The sequence below is a fragment of the Amia ocellicauda genome, chromosome 16 (assembly GCF_036373705.1).
Source record: "Amia ocellicauda isolate fAmiCal2 chromosome 16, fAmiCal2.hap1, whole genome shotgun sequence".
Taxonomy (NCBI): domain Eukaryota; kingdom Metazoa; phylum Chordata; class Actinopteri; order Amiiformes; family Amiidae; genus Amia; species Amia ocellicauda.
The window spans coordinates 18,391,206-18,411,994 of NC_089865.1; the positions used below are offsets into that span (position 1 = coordinate 18,391,206).

Below are 20,789 nucleotides of genomic sequence, written 5' to 3' on the forward strand. Positions count from 1 at the left end.
CAAGAGGTCAGTTATATGCCACCCTCTTGTCTCTACACAAGAACTGACAATTATATAGCCATGCACTGATGGGAGCACTGCTTGTTATAGGAACACAGGATGCAGAGAATACAAAGAAGGCAGAGCCCCAGAAGACACTTCATCTGTTTCAAGATCCATCCGAAGATGAACCGTGAACGCTTAAAAATTGCCAGCAGACCGAGAAGTGAAGCTCATAAAGGAGCAGGCCAATTTCTGCCTAGTCGCCTTAAAGAGAGCGGAGAAATCAGCCCGGAATCAGACCAAATTAACCAGCAGCGCAGCTAAAGACAACCGCCAATGACAGCCTTGAAGAAAAGAGACGTTTTACAGTTTTTTTTAAATGACACCCATCATCAACACTTTTCCTATTAATGAGAGATGTGCTCATCCACATTCGATTGATTTTGGATGCATATGCTCAGAAGACCAAATCGAAATCATTTCAGAAGTGCGTGATGGATCTCTCTCAGATTGCATGCATCTAAACTTGCCATCATAAAATCAGTTACAGAAAGAAACAAACATTCAAAGAAACCCTTGTGCCACTTAGGCAAAGGCATGTAACATAAAATCTACTGCCGTATAGGCCGAGATAACAGTGTCAGTTGGGTAAAGCACATGCCTATTGGAGTAATAAGACAGTTTAGGCATCTAAACTGTCGCACCTTGCCAAAATGTATGCATGACAGGAATACTTACACGTATTAAAATACCATCCACGAATCACTTAGCGTTAACATCATGCATTAATATAATTAATTCCAAACCCTTCAAACAAAGCCCACTTGAGATAATTCATGAGTTCAAGCTCGGAAAATGGGGGCAAATGGGAGTGATTTATTTGTATGCAGAGCTGCATGTGGGAATTGAGACGATACGAGCACAAACTAGTCCCCCGTGCTTTTACAAGCGGGATCTGGGTCAAGACTGAACGTGGTTTCAGTGGAAACGATTCATGTATAAACTTGAGCTTGTGTCGGCCGAGCCGGGTATTGTCTGAGGGATTGATTCATTAAGGGTCTGGAAACGCAGGTTGAGCTCAGAGTTGCATTATCATTCAGTCACATGGGGGAGTGTAGCAAAGGTTTATTGCAAAATACTGCTCACTCATTGGAGCAACTTTAAAGATATAACTGGTGTGCAAATATACTGTATCTCAATCACCATCAAAGAATCCTGCTTTAAATTAGCTTAATTGGACCTTGTTTAAATGAATCAGTCAATAAGTCAGCCAGTCAATAAGATAGAGGATCAACTTCAGCTGTGTACCCACGAGAAATATAAAGCTCAGAAGACACAACCCCCAAGAGTGGGAAGCTTCAGTTCTGACAAAGGTTGCTGGAAACAGAAAACGGTGAGAGAAGAAGTTATTTCAATGTGTAGAGTGTGTGGAATTAATTCATCACAATTTTTTCTTTACCTTTCAGTGCATTTGCATTTTGTTCTATGTGATGGTCTTTTTCTTTCATCTGCAGGGGCTTAGCACAGTTCACAGATGGCTTGAACTACAGTATTCTGGTCTTTTTATTATATATATATATATTTATATATATATATATATATATATATATATTTTTTTTTTTTTTTTCTCTCTCTTTTGCTAGGAGGCAAAGACATTTTTCAGCTCGAGATTTGTGCTATTAAAACTGCCGCAAGCTGCCCAAAAGACAGGATCCAGGTTCCTTCTGCAGCTTGCAAGTTTGGTTGCCAGAGCTAAAGATTTAGAAATGTGTCACGTTGACAATACCCACCTACGTATTTTACTTTATCAGCAAGAAGCAAACTCCTTTCCCAAGGTGTCTTTGAAAGCAGGACAATGTATTCATTAAATATAGAAACTCTGCTGGCTGGGGACGAAACATAAAGCTGTCGTCAACTGAACAGAGCAACTCACAGACCTGTATGAGGTCAGAACTGTGGTATTGTCCCAAGCAAAAAAACAAAACAACAGAAGTTCCAAAGTGTGTTTTTTTGCTTATCCTGACACTTCTGTGTGAAAGATACATTTATGTTATTAATTTTGTGGGATATCTGCAAGTAACAAAGGATAATTTTAAAAGGTGACAAGCTGCACATAAAATGTCTATGCAGATATTTTGGTGGGTTGTTCATAATAAAGACATTAAAATACACTCAGAAAATATTTAGACACGTTAAGATCAAAAAATGTATTGAGTACTAAGTCATAACTGCCCTTCAGTGATTGATGTATCAATATATAAGTAACAAAAGTACTCATGTTCACCAGTAAAAGTAGTCATTCATGATCAATCTTTTTTCTTTTGCTTTAGAGGGAATATTAATGATATGGCTTTGTTTATACAGTGCATAAGCATGGATACATAGTCTTTCACTGATTCTTCAATTCTCAAATATTGTACTTCTACAAACACAATTACAATAAAGGGTTAAAAAGAGACTCCACAAGACTTAATCTGTTTTCAGATGAAACTATGCAGCATTAAAATTAGGAAATTACACAGTAAAAAAAAATCATCTTTGTCCCTGCGTGAATCAGGGAACATATGTCGATGGCCAATTCAATCTCCAATCTGTCCTACAATTACACAGCATGTAAAGTTTTTTTTATGATGGATACACTGTATTGCAAGGTGACTTTTAAGGCACATTTGGTTTTTTTTTAGATTTTTTTTCTCTTCTTTTCTAGCTCAGGAAATTCTCAGAACTAATATCGATTACGAAAAGTGAAGCAAAGTCCCAAGAGAAGGAAAAACACAAAATATATTTCTACTTATATTGAATAAGGCTTGAATCGCTCTGAAAAACCTATTCAGAATTTGACCTTTCCAACTGCAGACCCCTATTCAGAGCACAATGCCAGAATACTGAAATATGCACTGAATAGTTCTGACCGCATTTCATGAGAAAATGAGTGTAATCTATTAGCTGACAACAACAGAAAAAATAAAAAGGGGGTCCATAAATATGTTTTAGTATGTCTAGCACATGACAGACTGACAGAACTTCACAAATCAAACTGTACTGTTGTGCAGTATAACATCTTAGTGAAAGAAGTAGCAGAAGGTGACTCTTAGGTCTCTTGCAAGAAACAGAGAGGTGACATTCAGGGATCAACCTGATACCAAACTAGAAAAATGATTGCAATCACCTCCTCTCATCTGTACCCTCTCGTTAGCGCTGATTTTCTAAAGTGGAGGTGGCTACCTGATTTGATGGGGATTAACTGATGGGGAAAAAAAAATAACCGGCCAATGAAAATATCTTGATTGATACAGAAATACTCAAGCAGAAAAAGGATGGAGAGTCCAGCGCTAAAGAGCAGTGTCATTACCAAGATGACAAAGGCTGTCAGTTTTGGGGGAACAGGAGGGAACATCTTGTTTGTGACAGGATTTCTCTGGTCATATTGTCAAGTGCAGAATACGCAGTGACAGGCTATTAAATTGGATTTTTATCTAACAAGTAACAACACAAGATGTGTGAGGAAGTAGATTTAGGCCTGTGGCAAATTGTAGTGCCCGGAGAAATCTAATGAATAAAACTTGTTTTGTATGTCTAATAGCCTGTCACCAGCAAATTTATGTATTTCTTATCATGCATTTGACTTCGGACCTCTGAAAAGAGCATGAAGTTAATCATTTTGAGCATGTGAATTTCTCTCTCATGCCCATCTCTGACAATTCCCTTTTAACTTCCAAAAAACCTTGCTAATTAAAAAGAAAAAACAGCATATTTCGGATGCATCTGGAACCTATTATGGCTTCTCCATGACTTGTTTTACAAGTTGAAGGCCAGTCATTGAATCTCTGAACAGGTAATGTAAAGTCAAACTGACCAATACACCTTAACATACACTAACAGAGGTGGCCAAACAGTGTACTGATGCAAAATACAATAGATTCTTGATTCCCTTGTGAAGAGGCTGCACTTTCTATGTTCAATTAATGATTGAGTTCCACAGTATTAATTGAAGTGAGGGTGCTGAGGAAATACACACTGTACATTTCTTTCCTCATATCATTCAAAAACCCCACTCTCTGAGCGAGGCATGGATGTAACCATTCTTCAAAGGGAAACATAGACAACACTGCATTACACATTAAAGCAAGGGGCTGATATACATCACAGTATAATAGAAAATAAATAAATACTGCATCAGACCAGAAAAAAAGGGAAAAGGAAGAGCAAGATTATTACCTAACATGCTTTTAACACTACCAAGTGCAGATGTGATTTTCATGCTGGATAAAGTATTTAATCTGTGTGCTGCTGCTGAGATAAAGACATGAAGGAAGTATCTGTAATGCTGAACATCACTTAGAGGTCTGATCAGGCATGCCCAGGTTTGAGATAATAGGAGTGTTACCCTGGAGGGCCCTTTGTAGATGCAGCGAAGCTGGTCCCAGGCCTGGCACTGCTGGGCATCGAGCGTCGTCTCCGAGGGTTGCTGAAATGCAAAAACAAGAGGGTTTCAACATGAAGAGCTCAGGCTGTATTGACTACTGCCTGCAAACTGTGTTTCTACTTCATAGCCGTGCAGGCTGGCTCTTGTGGCGGCCATGTTTGCGATATAAAAATTGAGGAGAGTGTGAGCCATCGGACCAGCTTTGTAGAGGCCTAGCTTCCAACTCCATCTCAAAAAGGAAATTCGGTGTTAGTAGTCTCACACACAATCACATCTCTCTGGCCAATCATACTTAACACAACTGGGCATGTTATCTGCCAGTCTAAAGACTAGTGGGTCTGGCAATAAACTATCTATACACCTTCTAAGACTGCGGCAGGGTACAGTTACACGGACAGCATGGTTTGGAAGATGGTTCTGTGGCTGTCTGTGAAGACAGAAGACAGACTGCTCAGAAAAACACAAAAAAATGTATGTCTATGTCTAAAAGGTAAGTCTATGAATTGGGTGCACTGAGTATTATTTCGATAGCTTTAGAGTGATTAACCCCTATTGTGCATTGTTCTAAAGGCCCTCAATCCTGATGGAAGAAGCAAGACATAAAGAATATGCCTTCGGTATAACAGCACAATAAGAGTCTGAATTCTAAGCAATAGCAGCAGCAGCAGAAGGCAATCTTTTGCCATTTCACAGGTCGCTGCTTCACCTTTAACGACTGGTGACCCATAAGACAGTCTGCTTTGAAACGTCTCATATCAGGGCAGTCTATCGGAATGCTCAATAAGACAAACAGAAATGTTGTTGAGAAAGGGGGAGAAAAATGGCTGCAGGTGTCTCTCGGTATGGAGATAGCTGCAGCACAGAGCACTGCTTCTCAGAAAGGGAAGGGGCTGTTTGGAAGCCACCTTACAGAGGCTTTCTTCTGGGTGTTCCAGATCTTTCTTCTGCCTTCCACTGAACCCACTATGCACAGCAAGTTCCCTGGGGACGGTTTCTCTTTCCTTTGATCCAGATCAGACTTTCTGCAGTACACTAAACTCCTTGGAGTAATCTGCATTCACCTTTAGCTCTCTGCTCTCCAGTCAGTTCATCACACTTGTGCGCAACAGCCAGGAGGAAGAAGGGTCTAGGCCAGTATGTGGGTGATGTTGCATCAAGCCTCAGGGTGCTGCCTACAGCTCAACTACTTTGATGTTAAATTTATCTTCAGTGGTGGTCAGCAGTTGGAGGCTAATATCTAGCCTGCGGGGCCTTTAGTTCTGCAACACAGAACATCATGTGCTTTATCTTGTAACGGCAGCAATCCCATCGCACTGCCACGAATAAAATATGCAGTGTGTATACAGATTAAACGTACAAGCTTTACTGTATTTGATGGAGGGGTCGATGTTGGCAACGGCTACAAGGAAATTGATCAAATTTGCTCAGCGGATTCAAGTCAAGAGGTTAATGGCAGGAGCTGAGTCCTGACACTCTTTGTGGGAAAACAAGGTCAGGCTTTGATTGCAAAGGATGGAAGACATGTATATTGATGAATGTACAAAGGCCAACTATTTATCCCTCCCCCCAACTACATTTCATAGTAGTATAACTAATAATATGAACACAGTTTCGGACAGTGCCAGTGTAAAATGTATAGAAGACTGAAAAAGCTGTCAAATCATATTGGCAATGTAGATTCTTGAAGGTTTTTCATGAAAGAGCTTAATGGCATGTTTGGATCAAAAACCTGCTAGCAACAGGATGGACCTGCAATAGGTTGAAAGCAGCTTTACACCTTGGAACACACAGAGTGACCTCTGGTGGGACATAAGGTTGCACTGAGAAAATTACTGTAGTCATTAGCAAGAGCAGTTGAAGTCAGGGCAAGCCCAGGAAAAGTAAGACAAAAGCAGAAACTAAACTAAACCTTCCTTTTTTTAGTGCACTAAAAGCACAGTGAGCTATTGGACTTGTTTCCTAAAAGCCACTCGCTCCCCAAGAAGCACTGTGCACAACTGTCAGCAGGAGAACCTGCTCTAGGTATAACAAGACTGTTCTAGTTAAGCAAAGGGGTGGGGTGGGCAGCAGTCTTCAATTAAACTGGAGTTTCACAAATAAAATTACTGTTTTGGTGTCAAAAACTCCTCTACTATTTTGCACTCTATTATGGCTCACCTGTACTTAAAATAACCACTACCACCTTCACACGCGCACACACACAGTTGTAGCCAGAATATGATGTCAGAATCTCTGCAGATACTGCATTTTGTTTGGAGAGGCCAGAACTCATAACCCTATGTGACATGGCACAATGCTCACATGCAGTATATAAAGCTGCCCTGCAACCTAATGAGCTCGAAAGGTAAAGTTGTATACTAGAGAGAGGCTCTGTGAGAATGGACAGAGTATATACCACTCCAAGCAGCAGACTTTTCTTCATGCAGTTCAAACAAAAAAGGCTGTAACCTGAAGAAGTGATGGAGGAATTCGATCACGGCATTGAAATGGAAATTTTCAACCAGAACAACCGATGGAGGTGGACGAGGTTCTCATTGATGACAGGGAAGTCGTTCCTCTTCAACTCTGTGGTATGTTTAAAATGAAAAGGAAGAGGAGAAGCTGGGCCTGATGCCTCTGCTGGGACCAGAAGGTCCCACTGGCAGTGACTGAAGCTGTTCCAGCCTCTGGTTGAGGCTCAGGTTAGACCATACAGTCCAGACATCCCTACTTCTGTTGGGACTTCTTAACAGCTGTTATACCTGGGTTTCCCCACTGTGCTCTACAGCCCAGAGCTCCCCGGGGCTAGGAGACTTTTCACATTGGAGAGCCCATCCTTGGAGAGCCTGATGTCAGACAGCTTGACATCAGACAGGATGTCCTTATCATGTGGCTTAGCTGGTAGGCCTGGGATCTACAGAGAGTCCAATTCCTCCTTCTGCAATAAATAACTTTATACAGTTGTTTTTTATAATCTCCCTTAAACCATATCTACTAGCTTAGCTTTTGCTATCAAGTTTGTATAATCATGATGATGTATTACTTTACTAGTATAAATACTTTGACACTGTGCTGGGGGGGTGGCGTGGTACGGACTGCTCTTTTTCACCTCCTATTCACCTCCTCTGCAAGTCTCCGTATCACTATGGTGCATAAAGTCCTGTCCTGTCTCCTATATACACTCACCTAAAGGATTATTAGGAACACCATACTAATACTGTGTTTGACCCCCTTTTGCCTTCAGAACTGCTTTAATTCTACGTGGCATTGATTCAACAAGGTGCTGAAAGAATTCTTTAGAAATGTTGGCCCATATTGATAGGATAGCATCTTGCAGTTGATGGAGATTTGTGGGATGCACATCCAGGGCACGAAGCTCCCGTTCCACCACATCCCAAAGATGCTATATTGGCATCACCGTAGCAGCAAGGGTTTTCAGGCTCTGCTACGGTGATACGGACCAAGTAAAAATAAAAAAATAAAATTAGACTTGCGTCAGTGCTCATGTGTTGGTGTGAGTATCCGAGTTCCCACATTTGTATCTGATTGACACGATGTGATTGGCTTGTGGTTTAAAAACAAACATAAACGACCTTTTACAATGGACATGCGTGGAAAAAAAAAAAAACTGATCAGTGATTGGACGGCCAAGATATAACAAAAAGTGCTTCGGCAGCAATCAAATGGTGAAATAGCAGTGCTACCTTTTTCATTCCACTTTTAATAAAGCAAATGGCAACACAAAAAACACTGCGGCTGAATTCACAAAGGTTCAAAGAGGATTACACCAAGAAGTATACATTAATAAAAAATATGGAGCGCTGTTTGTGCCAAAGTGTTCGTCCGTTAATGTGGTAGTTCATTCGCAAATTAATTCGGAAATTCATCAATTTGGCCATACAGTAGTAATAGACAAATGGACAAACGGACCAACTTCCATGCAAACTTCCAGACGAACAGACCAACTTTCAGACAAACCAATGAACTTCCAGACGAGCAGACCAACTGTCAATCATGCGCTGTGCCAAACCCTCTTCAGTCCTTCTAGCCATTTATTTTAAACAATACAACTCCAGGCTTGCATAAAACTGCAGTCTTTACTCTGTGAAATAGAAGGCCATGCATCAATGGATTTATATTTATTTCAAAATACACTCACCTAAAGGATTATTAGGAACACCATACTAATACTGTGTTTGACCCCCTTTCGCCTTCAGAACTGCCTTAATTCTACGTGGCATTGATTCAACAAGGTGCTGAAAGCATTCTTTAGAAATGTTGGCCCATATTGATACGATAGCATCTTGCAGTTGATGGAGATTCGTGGGATGCACATCCAGGGCACGAAGCTCCCGTTCCACCACATCCCAAAGATGCTATATTGGGTTGAGACTGTGGGGGCCAGTTTAGTACAGTGAACTCATTGTCATGTTCAAGAAACCAATTTGAAATGATTCGACCTTTGTGACATGGTGCATTATCCTGCTGGAAGTAGCCATCAGAGGATGGGTACATGGTGGTCATAAAGGGATGGACATGGTCAGAAACAACGCTCAGTTAGGCCGTGGCATTTAAACGATGCCCAATTGGCACTAAGGGGCCTAAAGTGTGCCAAGAAAACATCCCCCACACCATTACACCACCACCACCAGCCTGCACAGTGGTAAAAAGGCATGATGGATCCATGTTCTCATTCTGTTAACGCCAAATTCTGACTCTACCATCTGAATGTCTCAACAGAAATCGAGACTCATCAGACCAGGCAACATTTTTCCAGTCTCCAACTGTCCAATTTTGGTGAGCTTGTGCAAATTGTAGCCTCTTTTTCCTATTTGTAGTGGAGATGAGTGGTACCCGGTGGGGTCTTCTGCTGTTGTAGCCCATCCGCCTCAAGGTTGTACGTGTTGTGGCTTCACAAATGCTTTGCTGCATACCTCGGTTGTAACGAGTGGTTATTTCAGTCAAAGTTGCTTTTCTATCAGCTTGAATCAGTCGGCCCATTCTCCTCTGACCTCTAGCATCAACAAGTCATTTTCGCCCACAGGACTGCCGCATACTGGATGTTTTTCCCTTTTCACACCATTCTTTGTAAACCCTAGAAATGGTTGTGCATGAAAATCCCAGTAACTGAGCAGATTGTGAAATACTCAGACCGGCCTGTCTGGCACCAACAACCATGCCACGCTCAAAATTGCTTAAATCACCTTTCTTTCCCATTCAGACATTCAGTTTGGAGTTCAGGAGATTGTCTTGACCAGGACCACACCCCTAAATGCATTGAAGCAACTGCCATGTGATTGGTTGTTTAGATAATTGCATTAATGAGAAATTGAACAGGTGTTCCTAATAATCCTTTAGGTGAGTGTACATATACACCTATTAAGATACATATTTAAATTATTCTACGCCTCCTTCACAACATGATGGAGTGTAGTACTCCACCCTCCAGAACCACGTTTCATCACTGTAACACGTGCCTGGACGCACTGATGGACATGTTTCATGGACGGCCTGCCTGACCACGTCCACAGAGCACTGGAGCAACACCCAACTGACCACATGGACAGCAGCCATGGGAATACAGTGTTAACGCACACACCTCAGTCTCCTTCTCATTCTGAATGTCTTGTTATTTTCTCTTTAATTTCATGGCATTTGTAATTACCTGAATCTTTTAGTCTTGAGGAAGTATAAAAACAAAAATGCCTTAAAAAAAAAGAAAAAAAAGACAACCCCCTCCCTCCAAAACCTCCAAATGCTTCCCCTCCAATTGAATTCCTTGCCACTGTGGCGTATGCCCAGGCAAAAGAACAACCAAGTTTAGACCAGTCTATTCTATCCATGTAAAATCAGTGGAGCTTCAATCTCAAAATGGTCTATTAAACCAAGTCATTATCATATTGTAGTGTTAATGAAGTAAGCAGGGTTGAATAAATGATAACATAACCCTAGTTGTATTGGGAATGCCTAATTTAAACTAAGTGTGAGAACAATACAATTAATTGCAGTGGCTGGATCTGCACAGCTCTTTATAGTTATATATGTTGTAGGCCTACAGGCTGGGCCCATTTCCATTATATAATCCAATTACATTTAATAATAAAAACAGACTTTTTATTGAAAGTAGTTGGCTTAAATTGTTGAATAAACCACAGACCTATCCAGCACATGTATGTATTGATCAAATACTAATTGGTCTGGTCGCAAAAGTCTGGCATGACAAATTAAAGCAATTCTTCCTTCAAACATTCATCCCAATTCAATATATTTCACTGGGAATCATACATTTTGTCAAACATTTTCACTATCAATTTGGAATTAAGCACCAGAATGGTTTGCAGATGTATGTATATCCCTTCTTAACAAATTATACAGCAGTCACCTAGGCAACATGTTGCTCCAAGTGTTAAAAGTCAACAAAATTTAAATTAGAGGACACATTAAACATGACATTTAATACAACCATTTCAGGCAGATAGCATTTTACAAATCCTGCAAAAATAACAAATGCAAATTGGAAATGACTTAGAAACAATTGGGACACCCAGCAATTTCAGCACACAGGCATTCAAGTAATTTAGTAGCAACATTAGTCTTTTATCTTTGGATGTAATTTGATTCTTGTTGCACACACTTTCAAGGGATCTTGGCGCGTTTCTCTGTTCAATAGTTTATCTTCTGCACACCTGTTCTAGAAAATGAAAAAGAGCTGGGCCCCCGCGTGCAACAACGAGGGTTTGCGTGTTTGTCTGGGGTGCTTACATCTCCTCTCAAGCTACCTGGGTTGAACAGGGCCATGGGAGTCAGTCACCCGAGGGCTTGCATTCTTGTGACACAAACTTAATTTATTTCGACAAGCAGCCCTTCCTGCAGAAATGCCAATAACAAAAACACACTCTCTGGCCTGACGTGAGGCCTACTGACATAGTCGCCATAAGTGCTCCACTCCCACAACAATGGGATTGGATGAATGATGCCACGAGCATTCTCTGACATGTAGCTGATCTTGAGAGTTTTTTTATAAAGGAAAGAAAAGGGCATGTAGCTGTATTTAAAGCAATCCCATGCTGTATCACATTTGTAAGAAATAAGGCACTACCTGAGGGACCTAATTTCAGAAGTGAATCTGTTCTGGAAACTCTACCCCCTCAGTGATTAAAACTGTTTCTGAAATGAGGAAGTCACATAAAAGCATGTATATGACATGCTTGTCAAGTCCTCAAATTGAATCCAGCTCTCCCTCACTCCAACAACCACTTCCATTTGTTTTCTGTGATCATCACTGATGGGCTGGAAAACCAATTTAGGGAAATCAGTCACTAATTATTGGTAATGTATGATGTAAGCATGATTCCCACATGCCTTATACACCCACTGCATTAACTAATTTCTGAACCAGAAGCAGTCTGCAGTAATGCATGTGTGAAAAGTGGGAGCCATATAATTACACATAATGACAAGTGCTAATCTACATTATTTAAAATGTATTTAAATAATGTAGCCAAATACACATAATGAGGCATTTAAAAAATGCCAGCGGTATTCATGAACACATTAGTGTGTGTTAAAATTGTAATTATATCCTAAAATAAATTTTATGAAATTACAAGAAAAGCGTGGCTGCTACCATGTCCCAGCATAAGTGAGGCAGACCAGCAGAAAGTAATGCAATGTATAGGCTAGTACATACACTGTTCTTAAAACATGTACTTAGCCTCTGGACACATAACAAAGCAGCAATTTGTTTCCTTTGCAAGCTTGCATATCTGCATCTTTTGTTTACATATTAGTCTACATGTGCTGCTTCCTCCAAATAACAAGTCTAAAGTCATCAAATATCTAAAGAAGATTCTGTAGTCTTGTGAAATGTGTCACTTTGTGCAGCTCAGATCTGATCATCTATAACCATAGAAACGTGAGTCACTAAAATGCGATGCTACCACTGTACCATGCGTCTGAGCAGCAGCCAGGTTCTCTTACTGTCACCGAGGCCTTGCATGCTGACGAGAGCAGGGAAGGGTCTTCATACCCATCCAGTACTACAGCGTGCGAATAATATGCAGAAGCCATCATAAGATCATGACACAAACACAACGTGTCAACATTTTATTATCAGAAATTAATTTTGCTTTCAGGGACAATCTATACCTATCCTCATCAACAAAGGCTGTTGCCAATGAATAGTACCTTTTAAAAAGACATCCACTGAATTTAACAGGAGTGAGGCAAAATTTGTATCTCTATAATGTGGCTCCTTTGAAGAAGCAGTACGGCTGAAACCTCCAATTTCCACACCAATTTATTGCCTCTCGAGTCAGCTGTCTTTCCTGAAGCATTCCCTGGCCTGGAAGCTATGACATTGTCTCCTGGAAGTCTCTTTGTTAAGCCTGTCAACGTTTTCACACTTCAATCAGGCTGCTGTTATTTCCATTTAAAATGCCTCTCTCTTTCCGCAGCATCACTGCCACTACATCGGTGCCACGTCTTTCAGAAGAGTAAATGTGATAATTTCACTGTTCACAAAGCAGACAAGGATCAATCCTGCCACTTCACACAGTCAGGTTTCAATGCCGCCAGCGCTTGCTCACTAGAAACATTTCATAGTGGGATAGCGAAGGTTCATTTATCAGAGCAAGGCAGGCTTACTTATTAATGCATGTGCTTATTTATTGACTTGCCTATTTAAATAAACCCATTATAGAGAGCTTTGAGGGGCCATTTGCTTACTGAATTACAGTTTAAAATCACACAATCTGGTTGATGCTTTCTACACAATCCTTTTAAATCAGTTTTAAAACATACCACAAGTGCAGTAGCTTAAACCATAATTTGCCCGGCCTTCATAACCACAAATGAACAGGTCTATTAAAACTCTTTGAACACCAAAATGGAAGGATATATTGCTCTTCTGATTCAATGTGATCGTCAGTTTCCAAAATTCTTAACCATCTTGCTTTTACAGTGCTTTCTCACTTGTTCAGTTGTTTGGAGATACAATCTCTGCTCTTCCAATATTTGATACTTTATAAACACTTGACGTTATTGAACCTGTACTCATGACGAAACTTACTTGGTAGACACTGGTAAAAAAAATAAAGGAAGTGATCTGAAGCTATCAATTTCTAGTTAATTTTCTATCTGCATATAAAGAGAGGATCTAAAAATAGATCATTCCTACTTATGGAGCTACCGTGTGAACATGCTGCAATCCATTCTAATTAATTTCATCCCATGTCCCTAGATGTTTCTTCCTTCCATTTTCAGGCTTTCTGATCATCCCTCTTCATCAGAGTTCAGTTACTGGAGGATTTAGGGGGGTACAAAAGAAGAAAGCCCCAGCTGCTCACTGTGTATATTTGATCATTCCTGTGGCTAAGGGCTTACTGAGACTTTACACAAGAGGCTCACGTGTGCACAAGAGCGAGGAGAAGTTATGTCTTGTCTGAGACTGCACGTCACATCACCAGCTCATTTTACATGACCTACGTGTTGTGTACCTGCTTGACATTCTGTGAAGATACCATATCATCTCTCGCTCGCTCCCTTTTGATCTTATTATTGTTTCTCAAGGTTGCCTAGGAGTGAAACTTGACAAATTTTCGAGCTCAACACGGAAAAGGACAGATAACTAGGGAGGCTATTATGGGTGGTTACGACTTCTCTCTTCCATCGAGGTGCACAGCTTAATTTAACCTTGGATGTGGATCTGCAACCCAGGTCACGCAGTCTCTCATTTCTTATTGTTTTCTTAAATAAATATTGCTGAGAGTAGAAGATTTCGTGGGTTTAAATTAACGATTTTGCTAGCATTCAACACAGAGAGAAAAAAGGCCGATTTATAAGGCCCAGAGCTGGCATCCCCCCGGAGTAATCTATCTCGGTACATCATTTACACTTGGAACATAGTCTGACAAGCAAGCATTTTCAGGGAAACGGGTCCACTGAAAGAGATTCAATAAAATCTGCTTTCTAGGGTTTGGATAACTAGCTAAAGCAGCAGGGACATGGCCTGAGCATATCTGCTGTGATGGACCAGCAAACTGTGTGATGTATTCTGAGGTTTTGGACAACTGTGAACTGGCAGCATTGATGAGGTTTTATGGTGGAAGTCCAGCACAATAACGCACCATTCCACAAAGCAGGGAGTGAAACACACTGAATCATACTGTGGAAGACATTGTATGGCCTGCTCAGAGTCTTAACCTCAATCTCATAAAAGAACTGGAACAGCACATTAGTAGGAGGCTTCAGAGATCTTCTGCATCTTCTCCTGCTGGTCAATCTATCACAAGGATTTCAGTAAATACAGTAAATACAGCTGCCTTTAGTATTTTGTCGGTTCTAATACTCTTGGCAACAGTTATATATAAAAAAACATGTATGTAAATATATGGTTGGTACAATTTTGTATGTAGCCTATCGGTTTCAGACTTTTTGTTGCCTTATAGCCTGGAATTAAAATACATTAAAATAGTTCAGGTTAGTATTTTTTTCATTTATCTTCCAAGTGAAACAAATATTCTAGAAATTTGCAGAAAATAAATAAAAATAAAAACTTAAATTGCTTGATTGGATAAGGTGCCCACTCCTTTAGCAAACCTACATTAACTCAGGTGTATGCAACTGCCTTCAACATCACACATGAAGTTAAGTGGCCTCCACCTGCGTTCAACTGTAATGATTCACATGATTTCAGGATAAATTCTCAATTCAAGAAGTGGAAGGTATATGGCACCACCAAGAGCCTGCCTAGATACGGCCATCCCTACCAACTGGAAGACTGAGCAAGAAAGAGACTGATCAGAGAGGCTACCAATAGGCACAAATCCAACATAGCGCTTCGCCCAAAGAACACCATCCTTACTGTGAAGCATGGTGGTCCAGCATCATGTTATGTGGATATTTCGCATTGGCAGGGACTGAGGCACTTACGAAAAATGGATGGAGCAAAGTCTCCTTCAGGAAATCCTGCTGCCCTCTGCAAGAAAGCTGAAACTGGGACAGAAGTTTACCTTTCAGCATGACAATGACCTGAAGCACACAGCCAAAACTACACTGGAGTGACTAAGGAACAAAAAGGTAAATGTCCCACGAATATCTCAGTTTGAGCCCTGACCTAAATCTAATAGAAAATGTGTGGCACAACTTGAAGATTGCTGTCCATCAATGCTACTCAAGGAACTTGACAGAGCTTGAACAGTTTTGTAAAGAAGAATGATCAAATATTGCCATATCTAGGTGTGCAAAGTTGGTAGAGACCTATCCCAACAGACTCACAGCTGTAATTGATGCCAAAGGTGCTTCCTACAATTGCTAAATCAGAAGGAGTGGAGATATACATTTTGTATCACAATAAAAACGCTTTTCCCCTTTACAGTGTGGAGTATGATGGGTAGATAAGTTCTCATTTAAAATCCTCATTTAAATGCATGAAACTCAGGTTTCTAAAGACATATGAGCAGCGAGCATCTTTGTGAAAGTACAGTGATCTTTTCCCCTCTGCGTTTTATGTGCCTTCAACTGACAGTACGCGATCTCTCCCCAAGCATTGAAATAGTACACCACTGTGCTTTGTGCCATACACTGCATTTTACATGACCTGCTAAACTGATGATTGATCATTCTGGGGCTCTGGGCTGCATTTTAAGAGCAGCCTGTATAAATATAAATCAATAATCTAGAATGATGATAAAGCAATCGATGGATTGTGTGCCACAGGCTTCTGCCTCATTCACAGCCTAAAGAGCATAAACAATTTCTCAACCATTGCTGCCACAGGCCATGAAGATAGACCACAAAAAGACACCAGCTGAATTCGAAAGCCCAACTCTCAAACACAATTAATCCGGCTTGGCTCAGAGAGACTGGTAGGTCTTTGACATCCTGGACCGCAAGCATCTTGCCCATAGGTTTTTGTTCTGTGAACTTCTCAAAGCGCCAAACAACAGAAGACCATCACAGTATTTTGCTTACTCTCTAAGATTTTATTAAACACATAATTTGTGATAAATTGTGGTGATTTCTGCTATAAATGTTAGTTTCAATGCTAGCTGAGTATTCCAGGAAAAACATCCAAAGAAGCCTACTTGATGCTTAAGGCATTTTTCTTGGGCATGAATGCAGAAAGTCTTTGGAACTGGGTGTTAGAGGTAGATAAGACAATTGTAATTAATTGAATTTCAAGAGCCTAGGAGAGAAAGAAATTAATAAAACAACACAGCAGGGAATATTGTGGAGCCAATCGCACCGCTCATCAAAGAACACTAAAGGTTTTTATACGTGGTCCTGAAATTCTTTTAGAACTGCTGCCATTTAAAAGCCAGCAGGCTTTCAATATTAAGCAGCACATGAATGAGATCCAGAGTTCCCCTAGCCCTAGGCATTTGCAGAGCACAAAAACGTAAAAGTTGAGAGTCAGGAGGAGATGCAGTCAATTTTTCATAAAATTAAAAACCAGCCGGCATCCTGGGTAGCTTCAAAAGCAACTGGGGCCTGCCATGTTAAAGTGTTTTTAATTTTCCATTCACTCAGGCACCTGTGTGAAATGCATTAATGTATACCAATATGCATGAGTGCCTGCCTGCTGCGCTGGACTGCCCGTCTCTCTGGATGCTCCTAGTGATGGAATGTGACATTTCTCAGAGTTAGTAATAATAATAAATTATTGAAATAAATAAATAAGGCATAGTGGAAATGCTCTGACACTGTACGCCTTAGGGCGGTCTGCAACAGTTCTCTTAAAGTGGCCCATTTTCACACACGGCAGAAAACGTGCTTCAACATCCCGAGAAGAACTTGCCGGATCTCTGAAAAAGGGAAGGCCAAGTTGCCCTGAAGCTGGAGATCCACCAGAGAACCAAAATGCTGGCCTTGGTTATGTAGATAACCTTACGTTATCTAGAAACTAGAAACAAACAGCAGGGCGCCATTGTACTCCAACAGTTGCTTAATGACGGGTTGACAACAGAGCTAAGATTTCTGATGGTGAATTCTAGATGTCATTGGATTCCTTCGCTTATTGTGACTTCAGTCTATTATTATGGCTTGAAGGAAAATTGTTTTGCAGCACTCTTTCTTATAGTAATTAGCCCTGTCCTCTTCAGCTGATAGAAAACATATCCATTTAGAAGCATTTTCATTAAACAACCATTAACACCATGAGCGAGAGATCTTGGCCAAGCCTCTGGCTGCAGTTACTGGCAGCTAAAAATAAATTTAAAAGCCTCCAGCACAATAAAAATGACAGGTCCTCTGTTTTCTTGCATGGTTAAGTGACACATTTTCTACACGGGCCCACTGAAGTCTGAATTCACAGAAATCTCAGAAACTTGGAGGTTTGCTTCGGGCTTTTAATCAGTAATTATTCAATAATGGCTTTAGCTTTTCACAAAAAAAAAAATCAACATGACACGACAAATGATTTAAATGGATGGGAAGATTAGGGAAAAAAATGCACTGGGAAAGGAGAGATTAATAGCAAGCCTTAGACAAATGTCAGCCATTAACATTGTTCTCCATGTCTACAGCCTGTTATTTATTGTGTGTGAAAAACTTTAAAAGATGTAGCAATTGTTAATAAACAATAAGTCCTGTCTAAAATTACACAATGAAGACTGAAAGGAAATCACCAACACATAACAATCCTGGCTTGGTGACTAATGTTAAAAAAATTGACATTAAACTCAGCACTCAGCGAATATTGTTTTAAAAACAAAACCGGAATCAAAAACAAAAACAAAAAATACTTTTAAAAAGATGTGGGAACCATGGGAATGGGGACACATAGAAGCATCCTTTTACCAATAAAGCAACAGTTGAACATTGAAAGATAATTATATAAACAATCACAAAGAAACATAGCAGAGGGATTGAACAACTGAACAATTCCACATCTGTGATTTTTTTTTTTTTTTTACCCATTCTAGAGTAACCACATTTGTTATAATAACTATTTTCTTAAAAGTCCTTATGAAGAATTACTAAAAGACGTCCTTGCAATGCAAGCTTTGTTAATGAACAATACATCAGATACAGATACAGAGCTGATGGCCAGGTCTATACAACTATAAATGTTCGCTTAGATGGCTTGAGGTTAAAGACCTTGTGTCACCTGTACTCTTGAGAGAATCAGTGATGATTGTTAGTTATTGTTGCTTACCCCACCCTACCCAGTTCTTCTCATCCCAAACGGATACAGAACACAGAGCTCCATATAGAATGAGTAGAACCCACCAATTAGATAAAAAGGAGCCATGAGATTGACCCCAAGGGGTGGGAAACAACTACCCTGTTCTAGTAGTTTCTATTTATTGCAGCTTGCTATGTTCATGTTTTCATGGCTTTCAACGTGTCAACTTGATAAATGGCACGATACTCCTACTTTTGAACTTCACTCAAATTAAACTAACCTTGGGCTTAATTGCACCACAGGAAAAAAACATTAAAAAAAAGCTACAATTTGGACATTACCACTAAAGTTTGATTGTTCAGATTATTTCAAAGCTCATGTTGCCCTCAATCCCTGCTGTCGAGCACTGTAATATTTCATTAATTGACAGGCATTCCACAAATTGGTGCCTGCAAGGGCTTTTTCACACAGAGACTTCCAACAAGATTGAATATTGCTGGGTATTGCTCGAGCTATTACTCAGTTGAATGCATTGTGCATCTCTGCAGGAGCTGGAACAGAAATGGACAAAGATATCAATGTAACAGTCTAGTCATTCCCTGCAGAGCTTCCAACAGCTCCTGCATTAGGGTTTCGCTCTACCAGGAGAAAACGCTTCAGGCAAATTCACTAGCATTCTGCTTCAAGGCAGATTAACTGGAAAAAAATACAACAATGTCTCCGTTGATTGTGAGAAAAAGGCTACTAAAATGAAACTTCTAATTATATAACAGCAATTTGTTTCTTGTATCTAATGGCTCTGCAGTTAATTGCACACAATTATAGCATGTTAAATCACCAGTACTCCATAAATGCAAAACAGCTTTACAATATTCAGGATCTAAAGGTTAAAAGAGCATTGGTCACCATTTTTTTTGGGGGGTGGGGTGACCTGTCAGTTCAAATTAAACACAGCTCATATCAAGGCAAAGTCTATGAATATTAAAAAGGCAACGTCTCTTCCCTTTATCGGCGCTTGCATTTAAAGACAAATTAACAATTTCTCACAGTATATATTGTTTTACTGCATTCATAATTAAGCTAATTATGTATAACGTTAATTATTTGTACACTTTGACTAGCAGCCTGTTAATTGTCAGCTATTGCTCTTCATATTATAACCGCATTACACAAGGCCGTGAGTGGAACTGAAGCAGAACAATACTAACTTTTCACACAGTATGTAAACTTAGAAACCATTTGAAAACATCGTCTGTCATGCAACCTTATGTTTCCTTAAATTTAATGGAAATCAGCCGACACACAACTCTAAAAACATGCTTAAAATTACTTAAATTCAAAGTTACGAACTAACAGAGAGGGCCTTTTTGTTTTTGCAAAACTTAACTAAGGTGGCACCTCTCCGATGTGTTGAAGTGGTTCCTGTCCATTATAAAGAAAGATGAAGCAACCTTTATTGTTCTCAATTCTTCTCGTATTCCCCTAGAACACTTTAACAGTGAGTACTTTTGCAAGTGGGACATTGAAGCCAGTTACAGTTTAAGAAAGGAAAATCAAGATAACAAGCTGCAATTTTCATTCTCTCGACTATCCTAGCCCTACGTTTCCGCTATGGTAAGACTCAGGATTGAGTTATGTTATGTGCAATTGAGACCATGCAAATGACTCAGACATTTTCCTAGAAGCTGTTTAATTGATCCCACTGGACAGGTACTAAGCAGCAGGCATCACTGCAGATGGCACAGTGTTTCAGACAGGCATGCAACAGCTGGTTTACTGGGAAGACATGTGTCCAGCCATGATGGGGGATCAGATATGAAGGTGAATAGACATGCAGGGGAGGGGGGAGTCCTGTATTGCTCTTGATTGACAGAAGGCCAGTGTTGGAGAGTGTTCACTTGGCTGTGCGTTGCCAGACTACCCAGGCGACGGTCGAACAGTCTGACAGGCACACTTTGATTTTAATCCCTTTGGTATGAGCCCTGCCTCGTATCCCTTACCCTCCCTGGAGCACAGCCCGCTATATAGTCCATCAGTTGAATATCGACTCGACAGACAGTCCCTTCAGCTCTCTTCTGCCGGACTGTATGTACAGTGAGGGAAAAAAGTATTTGATCCCCTATCAATCAACAAGATTTCTGGCTCCCAGGTGTCTTTTATACAGGTAACGAGCTGAGATTAGGAGCACTCTCTTAAAGGGAGTGCTCCTAATCTCAGCTCGTTACCTGTATAAAAGACACCTGTCCACAGAAGCAATCAATCAATCAGATTTCA

The 20,789-nt window shown here is 40.2% G+C and overlaps 1 protein-coding gene across 5 annotated transcripts in view; it reads right to left on the bottom strand.

Annotated features, from left to right (window-relative positions):
* The window catches only part of vps8 (VPS8 subunit of CORVET complex), a 183,437-nt gene that overhangs the window by 28,510 nt on the left and 134,138 nt on the right, over window positions 1-20,789 (bottom strand). For all 5 annotated transcript variants that reach the window (XR_010804780.1, XM_066688393.1, XM_066688391.1 and 2 more), the window contains one exon: window positions 4,370-4,450. Coding sequence is in view for 4 of the 5 variants with exons in the window: in XM_066688393.1 (XP_066544490.1) it covers window positions 4,370-4,450 (81 nt within the window). In the remaining variant the exon portion in view is untranslated. The remainder of the gene's footprint in view (window positions 1-4,369; window positions 4,451-20,789) is intronic.